The sequence below is a fragment of the Cajanus cajan genome, chromosome 8, assembly GCF_000230855.2.
Source record: "Cajanus cajan strain Asha chromosome 8, NIPB_CcT2T_4, whole genome shotgun sequence".
NCBI classification, from domain to species: domain Eukaryota; kingdom Viridiplantae; phylum Streptophyta; class Magnoliopsida; order Fabales; family Fabaceae; genus Cajanus; species Cajanus cajan.
This window is the reverse complement of record NC_138524.1, coordinates 57,333,000-57,351,315: the sequence shown is the minus strand read 5'-3', so window position 1 is coordinate 57,351,315 and position 18,316 is coordinate 57,333,000. Positions and strand designations below refer to the sequence as shown.

Here is an 18,316-nt window from a genome sequence, read left to right as displayed (position 1 = left end):
AACTATTAAAACACTTATCAACATTGTTTTTTAATGTATTTAACATCATTACAAGACATGTAAATATTAAGTCACTTGCATAACTTATTAGTTGGAGATGTTGGTTTAACACATTGGACACTAGACACAAATTCATACAAGACACATAAAGATTGTTTTTACTTACTTATTTTATGTGTTTAATAAAAACATATTTGTCAAGTTAAAAACATAAAGTCTTCACAGTTCTTCTCTTTGACACATATTTCCTATAATGACTTAGCTAAAGTATTAGTCCATCAATATTATAACTTTATTATCATCAAAACTTGAAGTGTTGAGCATTCATAATTGTCTTTGGCTTAACAAATCTTCTTGGAAACATTTTATTGACAAGATCATAACAAGAAAATCTTCCCCTAGCATATTTTTTTACGAAGTTTATTAAAAAAAAACTTGGTTCCTTAGAAGAAGAGTGACAAATAAGAGAGAAATAAGTGTAATCATATTCATAAATCTTATGGATGATCTCTTTTTGGATGATTCAAGCGCTCAAATAGTTTCAATTAACCCTTAAATGTATGATATGTTCATTTTAACACTCTTTTTATTTGTTATTTTCGTTAAATGTATTTTGTTGTAGTTAGTGAAAACTCCCAAGTTGAAGGGACTATACGTAGCTCAAAGTTATAGAATGAGGCTTCCCTTAAGGGTAACAAAGAGACGATTGTTTGGCGGAATGTGAACGGGTGCACCATTGACCGTTGGATCTGGAGGATCGAACGGTTATATGCACCATTGTAACCGTTGGATCTGGAGGATCGAACGGTTATATGTAATTTGAAACTTCGAATTTTCCCGCTTCTTTTTGAGTTTATAAATAGGTGGTGTGGTAGGGCCATTCACACGCATTGCTCTCATCCGAATTGTGATAGCTAAAGATCTCATAAGCCGATCCAACGAACGATTGTGGTCTTTCGGAAAACTGGTAAGTTTTTTGTTGTCATGGTTACTATTTCTGTAACTTCTTCGGCCAGCAGCTCTCGGTCGTCGTCATCCGGGGGGTCCTCGTCCAGTGATTCGAGTCATCCCACAGCATCTTCGTCTCCTGTGAGTGCCGAAAGGCCAGATCAGGGTGATTCTGCTTCGGGAGAGGCGTCTACCAGTGGGAATGAAGAGGTTGAGAAAAAACCAAAGCGGGCATCGAATCGTCAACGATACGGTCCATCCGAACTACCTGGATACGAATGGGTAAACGGGAAGGTAACTTCCTACTACTCTCGGTACCGAGACACAGACATGATCACGAGACTATTGGATTACACTAACTGTCTGAACTTCGATGCCACCGAGAATCCCTACCCCATTGGGGTTCGGTCATGCCGAAACAATGCGTCTCCAAATCCCGACATGGTCTGCCTTGATCAAAGTGGTGCTAGAATGGAGTCATTTTATATATATGACTGCCTTCTTCGGGATCTTAAAGTGAAACTGCCGTTTGATGAGTTTACCATGGGAGTACTAAAGATTTTAAACGTTGCACCCACACAATTGCACCCGAACAGTTGGGCACAGTTACAAGGTTTCAAACACTTGTGTAAGTGTCTTGATATTAAGCTTTCTCCCCTCCTTTTCCTGTATTTCTATTCGTCTCGGCCTACCATATTAGCGAAGTGGCACTCCTTAAGCCGAGTGAGTGACCGACTATTATTCGATAGCTTCACTTCTTCGTATAAAAATTTCAAGGCAGGATTTTTCCGAGTGACTATCCGGCCGAATGGGAGGCGGTTCTTCTTTGGTAAGGACGAAAGGCCTTTATTTCCATTGTACTGGACGCGCACCCCTCGGCCGTATGACGTCGTACCGAAGAAAATGCTGACTGCCGAAGAGCGAAAAGACCTCAAGTTACTGCTTCGTCTTCCTCGGCGTTTGCCGATCAGGTCTTTAATCAACGTGGTTGAATCCCCTCGTTGGTGGAATGACTTGATAGGTATGTTATCTGTCCTAATTCAACTGTAAACTTAATTCCTATTGATGTTTTACATAATCCTTTTTGCAGGAATCATGGTTACCAGTGGTGCTGACGAGCTAAATATTCGTAATCTGCTTGCTGCCCGGGTGAAGCAAGTTCGGCGATCCGGAGGGGTGGGAACTTCTACCGTTGCACACTCCCCTCGACCGTCCAATGATGACCGACTACCTCCTCATCCGGAACGCAAGAAGAAGAAAGAAAAGAAAGGGAAAGATTCCGGTCGGGAGCATACAAAGAGAAAGAACTCCGAGGAACGTCAAGACCAAGCTAAAAAGGCCAAATCAACGGCTATAGCTTCGCCAAACCGAACCGTGATTGTGGTGCTGCCACCGCTGATGTCTCGGGCCTTTCTGAGTGATGATGCTCCGGCCGAGACAGTGATTCGGCCTGACATGGTGTCTCCATTCGGGCAGGAATTTTTGGCTACTTTGGACACGAAGGCCAAATGGAGGCTTTTTTGCGAGGTACAAACTCGTTCATTGGCCTTAGCCCACCATCTAGCCATGGAGCCTGTCGGCGAGGTGGTACATTTGAAGCAAAGTGTGGAGGAAGCCGAGAAGATTGCAGCCGAGGCATTGGCAGCTAATGAACAAATATTAGCTAAAAATCGAGAGCTAGCAGCTGCGCTGGATGTTGCTCAGCGAGACAATGATACTCTCCGTCTAGACCTCCAAAAAGCAGCTAACGAGGAGCGTCGCCGAGTGGAGGAAGCTCAAGCTGCGTATGACAATCTTAAAGAGCAAGCAAAAGAAAAAATTGTTGCTCAACATGAAGCTGGTTTCAAACATGTCGTTCGGCAAGCCAAGCACTTCGGCCAATTTCCTGAGGATTTTGAGTTTGACATGACTCAAGATTTTTACCAAGGATCTCTCGTGTCATTTGCTGATATGCCCGAAGGGGCGAATCCTGACGACGAGGAGCCGAATGATGCCCCCCAAGCCACGGATGTTCATACTTCATCTGGTGATGAAGATGAAGAAATTACTAATCCTCACCCCGAGGGGGAAACGGAGGCCCCTGCCCAGAATGATCCAGTAAGCAACACTGATGAGTAATGTTAGGATTCTAATTCTTGTAGTAAGGGGGCCGATAGAGCCTCCACTCTTTGAATGAAGTAATATTTTCACTTTTGAAACTTGTCATCTTGAATTGTTACTGATCTGTATGGATATTAAATTTTCTGAGCCGATAAATATTTTTATGTTACCAACTGATTGAACCAATGCAATTGTAAAACTTAACTTGAGCAAAATTAAGAGAACACTTGTGAATTTATTTGCTTATCGTTAAAGACCGGGTGGATTCATTCGGAATTGCTTACTTTTTGAGCAATGCCGAACGGGTTCGTTCGGAATTGCTTGCTTTTTGAGCAATGCCGAACAGGTTCATTCGGAATTGCTTGCTTTTTGAGCAATGCCGAACGGGTTCATTCGGAATTGCTTGCTTTTTTGAGCAATGCCGAATGGGTTCATTCGGAATTGCTTACTTTTTGAGCAATGTCGAACGGGTTCGCTTGGTATTGCTTGCTTTTTGAGCAATGCCGAACGGGTTCATTCGGAATTGCTTTCTTTTTTAGTAATGCCGAACGGGTTCGTTCGGAATTGCTTGCTTTTTGAGCAATGCCGAACGGGTTCATTCGGAATTGCTTGCTTTTTGAGCAATGCCGAACGGGTTCATTCGGAATTGCTTGCTTTTTTGAGCAATGCCAAACGGGTTCATTTGGAATTGCTTGCTTTTTGAGCAATGCCGAACGGGTTCATTCGGAATTGCTTACTTTTTGAGCAATGCTGAACGGGTTCGTTCGGAATTGCTTGCTTTTTGAGCAATGCCGAACGGGTTCATTCGGAATTGCTTGCTTTTTTGAGCAATGCCGAATGGATTCATTTGGAATTGCTTGCTTTTTTGAGCAATGCCGAACGGGTTCATTTGGAATTGCTTGCTTTTTGAGCAATGTCGAACGGGTTCATTCGGAATTGCTTTCTTTTTGAGCAATGCCGAACGGGTTCATTCGGAATTGCTTGCTTTTTGAGCAATGCCGAATGGATTCATTCGGAATTGCTTGCTTATTAAGGCACATCCTTAGCCGAGTTGAACAACTCGGGAGGGAAGCCTTTTTCGAGGTTTTTTAAGGCACGATCTTAGCCGAGTTGAACAACTCGGGAGGGAAGCCTGTTTCGAGATTTTTTAAGGCACATCCTTAGCCGAGTTGAACAACTCGGGAGGGAAGCCTGTTTCGAGATTTTTTAAGGCACATCCTTAGCCGAGTTGAACAACTCGGGAGGGAAGCCTGTTTAGAGATTCTTTAAGGCACATCCTTAGCCAAGTTGAACAACTTGGGAGGGAAGCTTGTTTCAAGATTTTTTAAGGCACATCCTTAGCCGAGTTGAACAACTCGGGAGGGAAGCCTGTTTCGAGATTTTTTAAGGCACATCCTTAGCCGAGTTGAACAACTCGGGAGGGAAGCCTGTTTAGAGATTCTTTAAGGCACATCCTTAGCCAAGTTGAACAACTTGGGAGGGAAGCCTGTTTCGAGATTTTTTAAGGCACATCCTTAGCCGAGTTGAACAACTCGGGAGGGAAGCCTGTTGCGAGATTCTTTAAGGCACATCTTTAGCCGAGTTGAACAACTCGGGAGGGAAGCCTGTTGCGAGATTTGAACAGCTGTTAAGAATTGTCAAATATAATGGAAGAACTGAAGTAATTTCATTAATGGGTGCCTCGTTAAAAACCTTGTCGGCCAAAACCCCTTTTCACTTTTTTACAAGGGGAGAAAAGACCGATCAAGGAAAAGAGTACACCATCTGTTTACACAAGGTCCTTTTTACAATATATACTAGCTATAATATGTCTTCAAATGAGAAGCGTTCCACGTTCTGGGAATGACCTTGCCCGAGAGTTCTTCCAACTTGTATGCGCCGTTTTCCAAATTATGTCGTACCCGAAATGGACCATCCCAGTTAGCAGCCAACTTGCCTTCTTTCGTATTACGTCTTGCCGATCCTTGCACTCTCCACACCAAGTCGCCCTCCTGGAAACTTCTTTTAATGAGGTTGGAATTAAACCTACGAGCCATCTTCTGCTTGCAAGCTTCAGCTATAATCTCTGTTCTGATACGGACTTCATCGACCATGTCAACTTCAGCTCGGAGAGATACATCATTGGAATTTTCATCAAAATATTGTCGCCGAAAAGATGGTTCTCCTACCTCAACAGGTATCATTGCATCAGTGCCATATGTTAGCCGAAAGGGTGTTTCTTTGGTCGTGGACTGAGGCGTGCACCGATAAGCCCATAAAACCTCTAACAACTCCTCTGCCCAAGCTCCCTTGGCATCTCCCAATCTTTTCTTTAGTTCACCAAGAATTACTTTATTTGCTGCTTCGGCCTGCCCATTGGCTTGTGGGTGTTCTACCGATGTGAATCTGTGCTTGATGCCGAGATCCTGAATAAACCGATTAAGTTTTTGATCGGTGAATTGAAAACCATTATCGGTTACAAGTGCATATGGAATGCCGAAGCGAGTAATGATATTTTTTCACAAAAACTTTTGAACATTAGCAGCTGTGATACTAGCAAGTGGCTCGACCTCGACCCATTTCGTGAAATAGTCAACAGCAACTAGCAAAAATTTGCACTGACCCTTGGCAATTGGGAAGGGTCCAAGAATATCCATACCCCACATTGCGAACGGCCAAGGTGAATTAATACCATGAAGTTCTTCAGCTGAAGCATGAATAAGGTTACCATGTCGTTGGCATGATATACAGTGTTTTACGAACGTTACACAATCGTCCCTGAAAGTAGGCCAATAGTATCCTGCCCGAAGCACCTTAGTGGCTAAAGTTCGTCCTCCCGAATGAAAACCGCATATCCCTTCATGAATCTCTCTCAATATATAATTGGCTTGCTCTTTATCAACACATTTTAACAACGGAACCGAGAATCCTCTTCTATACAGCTCTCCTCCAATCACAATATATCTAGCAGCCTGCATTTAGAGCTTTTTAGCAGCCGTTGGATCCGATGGTAGTTTACCATATTCAAGATGCTCCACTATCTCAGTGATCCATGTTCGAGCAGACTCCTGCACTGCCAAACATTCGGCAGCTACCACACTCGGCGCTTCAAGTTCCAAGTGAAGCGTGGTTCTCAATTGTCCGGGTTTTTTGGTACTGCTTGCCAACCGAGCCAATTGATCCGCCCTCTCATTGTTTTCTCTTGGGGTGTGCTTTACATGAACTTCTTCAAACATATCACGCATTTTTTGAAACAAATGATAATATTTTAACAAGTTCGCATCTTTTACTTGAAAATTATCATTCACCTGCTCGGCTACAATTTTTGAATTGGTCCAGCACTCCAATCGGCTGACTCCGATCTCTCGTGCAAGCCTTAAACCTGCCAACAGCGCTTCATACTCGGCCTGGTTATTTGAAGCTTTAAACGAAAACCGTAATGATTGTTCTAGAATCAATCCTGTTGGTCCTTCCAAAATTATTCCAGCTCCACTACCTTGGTTGTTTGAGGAACCGTCCACGTGTATCGTCCACAAACTATTCATAAAACAACCTTTCGGCTGCAACTCATTGATAAAATCCACCAAGCACTAGGACCTGATCGGCCCTCTAGGCTGAAAACCAATGTCAAACTCCGATAATTCGATAGACCAAGCCATCATTCTTCCTGCCAATTCTGGTTTACGTAACACTTTAGCTATCGGGCAATCAGTTCGAACGACGATTTGGTGACTCTGGAAATATTGCCAAAGGCGCCGAGCGGTATGGACTAGCCCCAGTGCCACTTTTTCCAAGAGCTGGTACCTTGTCTCAGCCTCCTGTAGCATGCGACTGATGAAGTAAATAGGTTGCTGTCCCTCCCATTCTTGAATTAGAGCTGTACTTATTGTATCATTTGATACACATAAATAGACCACAATTGGTAGCGTTAGATCAGGCTTAGAAAGTATAGGCGGCGAACCGAGATGTTCCTTTAGGGTCCGAAAGGCCTTTTCACATTCATCAGACCATTCAAATTTTTTCTCTTTTCTCAACAATCCCATCATGGGTTTCGTTATTTCGGCCAAACACGGGAGAAATCGTGACAACGCTGTAAGCCGACCTGCTAGTTGTTGAACTTGTTTAAGGTTCTGAGGGCTTATCATGTTGACGATTGCCATACACTTGTCAGGATTAGCTTCAATACCTCTCGCCGAAAGCATGAAGCCCAGGAATTTGCCTCCGGACACTCCAAATACGCACTTCTCCGGATTGAGCCGCATATCATACTTGCGCACCTGTTGGAATACTTCCGAAAGGTCCGTTACATGCCGATCGATGCTTCTGGATTTTACGACCATGTCATCCACGTACACTTCCATGTTCTTGCCTATTTGGTGTTGAAAAACTTTGTTCATCAATCTTTGGTACGTTGCCCCTGCATTTTTCAACCCAAACGGCATTACCTGATAGCAGTAATTGGCCGAATCGGTTATGAAGGCCGTCTTTTCCTCGTCACGGGTATGCATGGGAATTTGGTTATATCCCGAGTAAGCATCAAGAAAAGTCAACATTCCATGACCCGAGGCTCCATCAACTAATCGATCTATGTTTGGAAGTGGGTAAGCATCCTTAGGGCATGCCTTGTTGAGACTTGTGTAATCAGTGCACATTCTCCACTTCCCATTTTACTTTTTTACCATTACTACATTTGCCAACCAAGTGGTGTAATGGACCTCCCGAATGAATCCGGCATCAAGCAACTTGGCAACTTCCGTGTCAACCGCAAGTTTTCTTTCGTTCCCCATTTTTCTTTTCCGCTGCGCGATCGGTCTTGCCTCGGCACAAATTGATAACTTATGACACATAACCTTCGGGTCTACACCCGGCATGTCAGAAGGTGTCCAGGCAAAAAGATCTTTATTCTCCACTATAACCTTGCATAGGGCCGAACGGTCGTCTTTGGACATATCGGCACCGATGTATGTAACCTGCTCAGGACGTGAACCTATCTGAAAATGTATTTTTGACTCAATTGGCTCCACACGTTCTTCATTATTCATTCTTGGATCAAGATCCCACTCAGCCTCCTCTAGAAGTGCCGAAGCGTTCACAGCATGTATTCTGTTTGATTTAGATTTTCTTTCTTCCAACGGTAAAACTCGCAAACTAGCATAATAGCATTCTCTAGCAGCCTTCTGATTGGCGTGAATTGTGATTATTTTCCTTTTTTCGGATGGAAACTTCATCGCCAAATGTGGTGTTGAGACGATAGCCCCCAATGCATTCAAAGACGGTCTGCCGAGGAGGATATTATATGAAGTGCTAGCATCCACCACAATATATTTTACTTGAACTTCTCTGCTTTCTTGTTCGTCAAAACAAAAGCGTGTGAAGAGTTTAATGTAACCCCTGGTACTGACCCTCTCCCCTGCAAAACCAACCAACGGATCGTCATAGGGAAGCAATTCTTTTTCAGAAATACCCAACTGCTTGAATGTGTTCCAATATATAATATCTGCCGAACTGCCCTGGTCGATCAATGTTTTCTTGACGATGCAATTGTGGATTTCTACGCTGATAACCATCGGATCGTCTTGCTCCGGATCAATGCCTTTGAAGTCGGCATCAGTGAAGGTTATTGCTGGCAACCGCCGAGAAGACTGTCTATGAACAGTATTGACCGATCGGATAACTCGGAGATGTCTCTTTTGGGCTGAAGAAGTGGTGCCTCCACCCGCAAATCCACCAGCAATAGTATTAATAACCCTCCTATGTGAAGGTGCCGAGTCATCTTTTCTTTCGCGCGACCTGCTTCTTTCACGCCGAGCTCTATCGGAGGTTTTATCGGAACGATCTTGCCTGTGCTGATCTTGATATCTGGGTTGATATGAGCGAGTCTGGGATGAACCTGACCGGTCCACAAAATTATGCAATTTTCCTTGCTTAATCAAGTCTTCAATCTTGTCTTTAAGTGCCGCACATTCATCAGTTGAGTGTCCACGATTGCGATGATACCGACAAGATTTGCTAATATCCGCACGTGGTGGAGTGGACGCTCTCTTCGGAATTGTTAACACTTCGGAAGTCAAGGCCTGTTCGAGTACCGCCGCACGATTGGTATTAAGCGGAGTGTATTGAGTGTATTTCGGACCCCGAATAGGCCGCTCCCGAAGGGATATTTCTTTGCCTCGCCCCCTGTATGGTTGTTCTACCGATCTCTCGGGTTTAGCAGACTGCTCGGCTCGGGCTTGATTTCTAAATTCTGCCAACTCCTCCATCTGCATGTATTTATCAGCCCTCCTACGTAGATCATTCATGTCCGAAGGAGGCTTTTTACAAATGCTGTTGACAAATGGGCCTGGTTTCAATGCTGTTGTAAGATGATGTAGTGCCACAGCTGGGTTGAGATCTTTGATTTCCAAAGCAGCCTTGTTGAACCGGTCCATAAACGCCCGAAGAGACTCCTTTTTATCCTGTCTAAGACCAACCAGAGATAAAGACGTTAGACTATGAGGGCGACTTGTTGCGAATTGGATAGTGAACTGTGATGACAATGTATTGAAGGAATCGATTGAGTTGGGTGGGAGACGAGTGAACCAACTAAGAGCTCTGCCTTTGAGGGACGTGGGAAAAATCCGACACAACGCAGCGTCATCTGTCGTACTTAGAGTTACCTGTGTCAGAAAAACATCTAAATGTTCATCAGGATCAGTAGTACCATCATATTTGTCAATAGGCAAAGCCTTCCAATTATCCATTAAAGGGAGCTGCATAATAGAGGGAGTAAACGGATGTCGGTGTGATCCTACAATGGTCATATCTGCAGGACGACCCACAGTAGGTAAAGCCGAAGGGAACTTCTCAGGGGCTACTGCCGAAGCATGAGGAGCTGATGTATGGATCGCGTGAGATTGATACGACCCTTGAGTTTGTGTGTTGGTGACATGAGTAGGCTTCCATGAAGTATCCTGACTTTTCAATGCTTCATTCTCAGCCCTCAAGGCCGAAAGCTCCCTTGCATCTTTCTCTCTTTGTTGTTTCATTAACTCCATTTCTTGTTTCAGCAATCGCACTGTTTCGGAGAGGTCAGTTTCATCCACAACCTCCACATGCCCTTCAGTAGGACGATCTTGTGTGTTTGTTCTCCTAGTTATCGGCATCGTTCTTCTCAGCAAACTTTCAACCAACTTCGTTCGGCCCCACGGTGGGCGCCAAATGTACCTGTCTAGAGGATACACCAGTAATCTTCTCGTAAATTGAGGGCCGAACAACTGCTCCGATCTGATGTGAGTAAGGGGTTGGTACCTGCAAAAGGCACTCCAACGCTCAAGTCAGGACAAACACAAATATCGAGAGTAATTAATGAACAATGACGTTACCTTTTGACCTGAGCTATTTATACTGACATTTATGGGCCTTGAGCCTTATGGGCCCTATGGCGTATTTACCGTATTAGGGTTTAGGGTTTAGGGTTTAGTCAAGTAATTATCCCCTAAGCCTAAATTAAGTGTTAAGTGATGATGGGCTGATTCAGGTGGCCGATTGGCGTTCGGCTACCTGATTCTTCCATTCGGTGGCCGATGTAGGAATGACCAAATGTCCCTACCTGTACATATATTAAATAAAAATTATTTAATATATCATTTATATAAATCTAAGTAGACATAATATATATTCTTCAAGATATACTAAAATAAATTGATCACTTTCTTATTATTGTTTATTTTTAACACAATTATTCATAAGTATTTAAAGTAATATAAAATTATAATTTAATGATTAGATCACAAAATTTACTTTTTATACAAAATTATTGAATAATGTAATAATTATAAAAGTTACATCGATATAATTTGAATTCTTATAATATATATCAATAATTTTAAGTTAATTTCAAAAGAATATTTTTAAAGATATATTTAAACAAAATTTCTCTCTATTTTTTTTTGTAAAATTAAAAAATGCTTTAAATAAATCACCAAGGTGTGATAAAAGTTTTTCAAACTAATTCATGAAAGTTACATAATTTTTTTAAACTAAGATATCTTTAAAGGAAAGGTACTCTTAACAAATATTTTTTCATATACACATTAGACAAAAATTAAATTCTAAACATATACTTAATATTTGATCAATCATGCAAGCACAAATTAATTTTTCACAGTAACAAATTATATGAATCATAACCTCAAGCGTGTGGTTCAGCGGTAAGGATTGATCTACGCTTAAGCAAGGTTAGGAGTTCGAATTCTACCTTATGTATGCAGTCGCGTAAATCTTGAGGCCAGCTATCCCACCCTTGATTCCCTGTCAGGAGATAATGTTAAACTTATCTAGCAATCACATTGTGAAAAGTTAATTAAGAAATAATATATCAAATTTAATAACTTTTAATAAATCTCCACGTTGAGAAGGATTTTTCTTTTAGCTTCTTTATGCAAGGTGACAAACAAACTTTAACTAGGTTATCATTTATTTTATAAAATAAAAGAAATGGGGAAAACTTAGCGTCCTCTTAGAGTGACAGACAGAGTGAGTGGGAGCGAGAGAGCCAAGAAAATGTTCAAGAAGGCGGTGGAGGCGAAATCTCACCAGAGATTGTCTGGTGCGGACAGGAAGAAGCTGAGACGAAGCATCAAGGACAAATTCCAAAGGGCTTCTGATTCCGACTTGGACGCCTTGCTTCCTCCCAAGGTTCGTTGCTGCTAATATTCATTGATCCATCTTTTAATACGCACGCTCGCACGCAATTAACGTAAGGAATAATCAATTACGCAGGCAGAGATAACAGTGTCCAAGTTTCAAAACCGTGTCCATGTATATTCCGTGGAAGGAGGCTTTCCAATGTTTTTCGACGTTGATGGCCGCGGCTCAGACATTTTCCCAACAGGTTTCGTTTCATTTGCTCATAATAGGTCAAAATCATGAATTCAAATTATGAATAGAATTAGAAACTAAAAGAAAAAGGATTGGACGCAGTTTATGCACTGTGGATGGTCCCTGAGTTGCTGCCTGTTTTCGTGCTGAAGGGTGGTGAGGTTTCCCGGTTTGTTATCGGTGGTGCAGACTTGATGTTCCCTGGTATAACTGTGCCTCCCGAAGGACTTCCTTCTTTTGTAGCAGGGGAACCTTGGGCCGTCAAAGTACCCGGAAATCCTGCTCCCATTGCGGTTGGTAACACTCATACATTGCTTGTTTGTGTTCCATTGAGTTTCATTTCTATGCATTGTTGGTGTAGAAAATGTTGTCAACCAATAAAAAATTATAGTGATTTTTAAAGTAGATATTGTAAAAGTCAATAAACTTATCGATATATAATGGTTTATGATTGGATGACACTATAAAAATCTTTTACATTGTTAATGTATACACTATTTTATTTACTGTAGAGTAAATTAATTGACACTTCATGAGGTTTCGCGAAATTGCGGATAAATTTCCTGTTTCTTTTTTACCTCTACGTTAACTCCCCTTAATTGTTTGAAAAAATGACACAGACACCCGTGGACATTACATTTACACCCTTAATATTTTGAAAATCATTTTGCTGTGTCCCATTATAAGGGATGTTGTAAATGTGAAAAAGAGTTGGGAGTTATGTGCAATCTCATGAAACCTCAGGGAGTACTGGTGTAATTTAATTTTTAATTTATTGTGTCTGTGCCTATCGTCAACATTTCACAAGTTACATGTCCGCTCAAAATTCATTGATTCTCTTGAAGGTTGGGAGTACTACAATGAGCAGTGCGGAAGCATTAAAAGCGGGTTTACGTGGAAAGGCGCTAAGGATAACTCATTACTATCGTGATTTGCTTTGGCAAGTATAGCTAGAGACAACCTGTGATCCTTTTATTCATTACAAGTAACCAACTGAGTCAATTTGCTTGGTTGGATTTGCAGGGAATCTGCTGAGGGCCGCCATGTGCCTAATGCAGGTTTTTTTGAAGATGTTGTGTATGAGGATCCTTCTTTGTTACCAGCATCTCATGATTCTGATTTGACTGAGGTTGCTGGTGAGACATCAAATGATCAGCAGAAAAACCTAAAAGGCGATGGAGCGGAGGAGTCTCAGGATGTAAATGAGTTACAACCTGACTCCACCTCCACATTGACAGCACCAAATGACAATGAAGATGATACTGCAGCTGAAGTAACTGAAGGCGTATCTGATTTGAAGTTAATGGATACTGCCACTGCTAGTGACCCTAATGACCAGCATACTCTATCGACTGCAGACATAGATTCTCTGTTAGATAAGTGCCTTCTGCAAGCCTTGCACACAACAGTGAAGGACAAAGACCTTCCCATGCCTGGAAGCACTCTATGGTGGGATTTTCTTTCTGTTTGCCTCATGGTGTAGGTTAGATAGTTTAAAAAGATAATTATCTTAGTAGCACTGTCATCCAAATATGATCTCTGTGAAGTGCACTTTCAATTGGATAAGATCACAAGAACTTCAGTAATGTGTTTCTTCAAGATCTTGTTTTTTATACTGAGCAGGGAATTTATAATAAATTTGAAAATTGAGGTCTGGATATTAGTGTTGAATAATTGAACATTGAGTTTCTGTTGGAAAAGATTTTAGTTTTGAGGTTGAAGTGTTAGTGTATCAAAGAAAACTAATTGAGTATAATAAATTTTTCATTTAAGGAAGTTATTGTCATTTGAAGACAGCTGAAACATTTGGTGATTATTCAAGTGCACTGTCATTTATGTTTAGCATTCTTTCCCCACTTAAATTCATTTCATTTTGTATTGAACCACTATTAGTTTGTGCTGAATTGAAAAGTTAGATTTACCTCCAATAATCTAATAATTATTTGTTTTTGGGCATTTCAGGTCAAATCATGTATTGCCATGCAGGCCTTCAGGAATTACTTTAGACATCAAGAAATCTTCCTACAAGAAGTTGTCAAAGTGGTTACAAGCAAAATCCACGTCTGGCTGGGTTTGTTGTCTACTGCTTTCTTTTTACTTGGATAACTAGAATAGAAGCTTTCTGATATTTACTGGAAAGTCTTTCAAGTTTCAACTGTTATATGAATTACAGAATTAAAATCTAGAATGTGCCAAAGTAGGCCTCTGTCAAATGTCAATGCATTGCACAGATGTTTTCTTCTGTCAAGATGTACCTTTTAGTGAAACATCCAGACACTTTTGGCCCTTAGCTCGTTAGATGTGTGATCTCTTAGCATGTTGCTTAGATATGTAAGTGAAGGCACTAATGAGAAAGAAATAAGTTTGACTACATCTTGCTGTTTTAGATTTGTTTCATGAAGAATTGGAATGGAGGTAGGCATAGGAGATTGGAACAGAGTAGTTCTCTTAATTCAATCTGCAAAGTATTAATTGAAGTTTTTAAAACAATCAGCACTATCCATATTAATGACCATGAGAGAAGATTGAATAGAAATTTGGGGATTGGACATTACAGTTTTTCCTGTGTAAGTTATGACTTACAAGCTTTTGTGAAGTTTTTGGTGAATGAATTGCTTTTGGAGGGGATCTGTTATAGCTGCTGAAATCAACTTAAGAAATGATTCTCAATTTGGGATAATGATGCCTTTTTGATGTATTCAACAAGGTTGATGAGGCATTGAATATTTTTTAGAATATTATTGTTATTAAAGTTTAGGCATGTTTATGCCGATAGTTATATGTCTGTTTTGTGTAATACATCATGAGCGAAATGTATGGAAATTTTTTATTTTCATTGTATGTTGTCCTTTTGATCATTTGTCTTCTGCTAGTAAAGCTTTCTGCATTGATGTTTAATGCAATGTTGTTTCTGGATTTTTTCTTCACATATATTCACATTTTGTAGATATCAGTAAAAGAAGATAAACACAAAAAGGAAGTCATGCTATTTTCAGTAAACCGAAATCATGCTGATTATTCTTCGTTTAAGCCTGAAAAAAGGCGGGTGGAGAAGAGTGAGCAGCCCAGTGTTCAATCTGCCAATGAAATTCATTCGTCCAAAACTCTTGAAGTGGTTGAAATCTACAAGCCAAGTGTACATGTCAATTCCATATTTTCATCTGTGGGAGCTGACACAGGGAAACTTTTTAGTGCTTCTGAAGCTACCGAAATTGTCTTCAAATATGTTGAAAAAGAAAATCTTATGAAACCAACTAATAAATCCATTGTGATTCTTGATGCCATATTATGTGATGCACTGTTCAAGGGGGCTATTAAAAAAGGAACAACATATCCTACAGAAATTCACAAGAAAGATTTAGGATCAACATTTGTGAGTCGTATGCAGCCTCACCATGTTGTCACCAGAGGAAATGAATCTGTAGTTCGTAAAGGTGCACTTAAAACAATTCAGTTACTGACAGAACGTCGTCAAGGCAACAAGAAAGTAACCAAACTCTCTGGTATGGAAACTTTTCTTATAGATGCTGAAGCGTTGGCATCAGAACTGCAAAAGAAGTTTGCTTGCAGTACCACTGTTGCAGAACTACCAGGTATTTCTTGGTTGCACTAAAATTATAAGTTTTATATTGGTTTGTACTTGTTATCCTCAAGAAGTATGGAATTTACTAGCAGATGAGTGCCTTTATTTATAATGCCTGTTAGATGTTGCTTTTCTTTGTTTAAATCCAATCTCATATTGTGGTGTCTGATTAATATCTCTGCACTCATAGAATGTGTTTTTGGTTTTATCTTTCCATGTTTGATAAAATGTTGATACCTAAGATCATAAAACTACATTTGGGTCTCAAAAATGGAAAGAGAAAAGATATCAAATCTACGTTGTTTAGTCCCCAGCTGCTATATCTTCTTACTTTTCATGTTGTTGGTCTTGCCTTCTGATAAGTCAGATAGTCATTCTTTTTCACATTAACAAACATATTAATGGTAGTATGTATGAACTACCATACTAATTAAGTATTGAGGAAACAAGGAAATAAAGGCATTAAATCACCTAAGATTGATTTTTTTAAGCAACAAATTGTGTTTTGATCAATTTGAAGAATATAAGTGATTGGGGAACTACTATTGTGAAACATGTTTTCCCTAAAACCTGGTAGTGTGGATTCTTATGTATCATAAATAATATTAAAATCAATGAAGTGGTATATTGTGTGTTTTGCGTAGCAATCCCAGGATGGTATATGTAACCCTATATATGTCATTATTGTGCATTAATTATGGTAAATAAAAGAAATGAGTTTGAGGGTATTTATTTTCTGTTGCATGTTCAAGTTAACGATATATTGGAGGCATGAAAGGTAGATAGGTGCAGTTGCATAATATTTGATTTCTTTATACCAGTACTAAGAGGATAGAGAGTAAGGGTCCATATGGGAAACCAAACAGATTTAATATGGTACTTTTAGCGGAGCTTATGCAACAAGAGTAATCAGTATATGATCTCTTTTGAATTCATACCAGGGGCATTTTAGTAAATATGTGTTAATTTCCAATTCCTTCTGAATGTTAACAGTTAGGAAAACCAGGGATTAGGCTTGCATGTTTAAAATTTATACGTTCGTTTATCTTCCCTTCAATATTTTTTGTCCTTTGTGTTAACATAACAGAATAGGGATGAGGTGAACTAACAGCTGAGTGTATATATTTCTTTGTTCGTTTAAATACCTTTTTGTCCCTAAAATTTCATGAACTTTACCTTTTTGTCCCTATGGTTAAAAATTGTTCCATTTTTGTCCGCATAAATACTATTTTTGTTTCTTTTTAGTTCTTGTCATCTATTGCTATAGAGATTAAAAGGTAAAGTCTATGAAACAATATAGACTAAAAAAAAAAAACAGTGAAGGAACTAAATGAAATGTTTTAAATTATTGGTTTTAAAAAGATAAAGTTCATGAAACTATAGGGACCAAAAGAGTATTTAAACCTTTTCTGTTTATTTCAAGAATTTCTTGGTTTGAAATGGCTTGGGGAAGATGGAAAGAGACTACACCCTTCCAACATTCATGGTTCTGACTTGTGAAGTTTGACTTTCTAGTTACATATATAAAATGATATTCATTATTACATTGTCTATCTGAAATTCTGCAAAATTTGTTTGCAGGTAAGAAAGGGCAAGAAGTTTTGGTTCAAGGAGGAGTTATTGATGACCTAGCTAGGCATTTGATTGAACAATATGGAGTTCCTAAGAGATACATTGAAGTTCTTGATAAAACCAAGAGATGAGCTGCATACAATAGTTTTTATGTAACGCAGCTGGGAGTGCTTTACTTGGATGCCAAAAGATGTATGTTTTGTACTTTCCGTACTCAAGTTTATTGGTTTGAGGTGAATATAAAAGAAGCGTGCTAAGAATAGAAATGGGCAAAACACAAATGTTCTTTCCAATTCAAACAATTGCTGTCTTCAAGTTTATTGTGAAACTCTGAATGGAGGAGGCCACCATTCAGATCAACAAACTTGATCAATTGAGGCAGCAGAATTCACACTTTTTTCACTACTTGATATGTAAGCTATAGACTAAACTCTCTCTTTACTTTTTAGTCTGAGATTGCAAGTGTCTGATACTTAATTTTACTTTATAAAACCTTCACTTTAGTTTAGTCTCTAATTTCCTAAAACATCATTTACTTTATCTTTATTTTGCTACTAAATTTTTCATTGACAATAAAGATCATCATAAACGATGTTTTGTGAAGTTTGAGGCTAAATTTAGGGTTATGTAAAGTCAAAAATCGAAAGTAATTGATCTTTATCTGTTCAGGGACTAAAATTGAATTTTCCTTTGATGAGTTTAATGCTTTGTTTGTTATAGTAGAAATGATCCAAAAAGAAGTATTCAACACTTTTTGATGTATATTCTATTATTTGAAATACACAAGAAAAGGACGAGAATGAAAATAATTATGCGAGATTCAGATTAAATTTTCTCTCTCCACAATAATCAAGAAAATGAGAGGAGAACTATATTTTATTCTTGTAAAAATTGTATTTTTATTTCTAGTTAAAATAATTTTAGTTAGGAACATAAATGAGAGGGGAGCGATATTATTTTTTCCTTTTATAATAGCTCTGTCTCCATATCTTCGTGCATATGCTATGGATTTGTTTTTTCCGTGCCTATGTACCTTATTATCATTCTTTCTTTCCAAGTTTCCATATTGTACCAACAACAAAAATGTCTATAAGAAAATATCTCTTTTCCTCTGCTTTCTTTCGTATTTCACCTATTCTAAATAATTTTAAAAAATATTTCTTTTCTCATCATTTTTCCCCTACTCATTCTTTTAATTGTCTCTTTCTATTCTTTTCCAACCAAACCATGTGTATGTTTATTTGAAAGTGTTGTTAGTATAATTATTCTTTCTTA

General features: G+C 39.4%; 2 protein-coding genes across 2 annotated transcripts; one reads left to right on the top strand and one right to left on the bottom strand.

Moving 5' to 3' along the window:
* Window positions 1–7,694: 7,694 nt before the first annotated feature.
* LOC145950586 (uncharacterized) lies at window positions 7,695–10,169 on the bottom strand. Its single transcript, XM_083061692.1, has one exon. It carries the CDS (start codon window positions 10,167–10,169, stop codon window positions 7,695–7,697), a length of 2,475 nt encoding a protein of 824 aa, XP_082917818.1.
* A 1,326-nt stretch (window positions 10,170–11,495) lies between these two features.
* LOC109817446 (eukaryotic translation initiation factor SUI1 family protein) lies at window positions 11,496–17,549 on the top strand. Its single transcript, XM_020382685.3, has 8 exons — window positions 11,496–11,703; window positions 11,788–11,899; window positions 11,989–12,179; window positions 12,732–12,826; window positions 12,910–13,335; window positions 13,849–13,957; window positions 14,834–15,479; window positions 17,051–17,549. The coding sequence occupies exons 1-8, from the start codon at window positions 11,569–11,571 to the stop codon at window positions 17,170–17,172; spliced, it is 1,836 nt and encodes a 611-aa protein (XP_020238274.2). The 5' UTR covers window positions 11,496–11,568; the 3' UTR covers window positions 17,173–17,549.
* Window positions 17,550–18,316: the final 767 nt, after the last annotated feature.

Excerpts from the sequence above, each read along its gene's own strand:
- LOC145950586 (XM_083061692.1), bottom strand. The coding sequence starts at position 10,169 with ATGCCGATAACTAGGAGAACAAACACACAAGATCGTCCTACTGAAGGG.
- LOC109817446 (XM_020382685.3), top strand. The coding sequence starts at position 11,569 with ATGTTCAAGAAGGCGGTGGAGGCGAAATCTCACCAGAGATTGTCTGGT. Across the intron at positions 11,900-11,988 it reads CTCAGACATTTTCCCAACAG|TTTATGCACTGTGGATGGTC; the intron begins GTTTCGTTTCAT and ends GATTGGACGCAG. Across the intron at positions 12,827-12,909 it reads TACTATCGTGATTTGCTTTG|GGAATCTGCTGAGGGCCGCC; the intron begins GCAAGTATAGCT and ends TTGGATTTGCAG.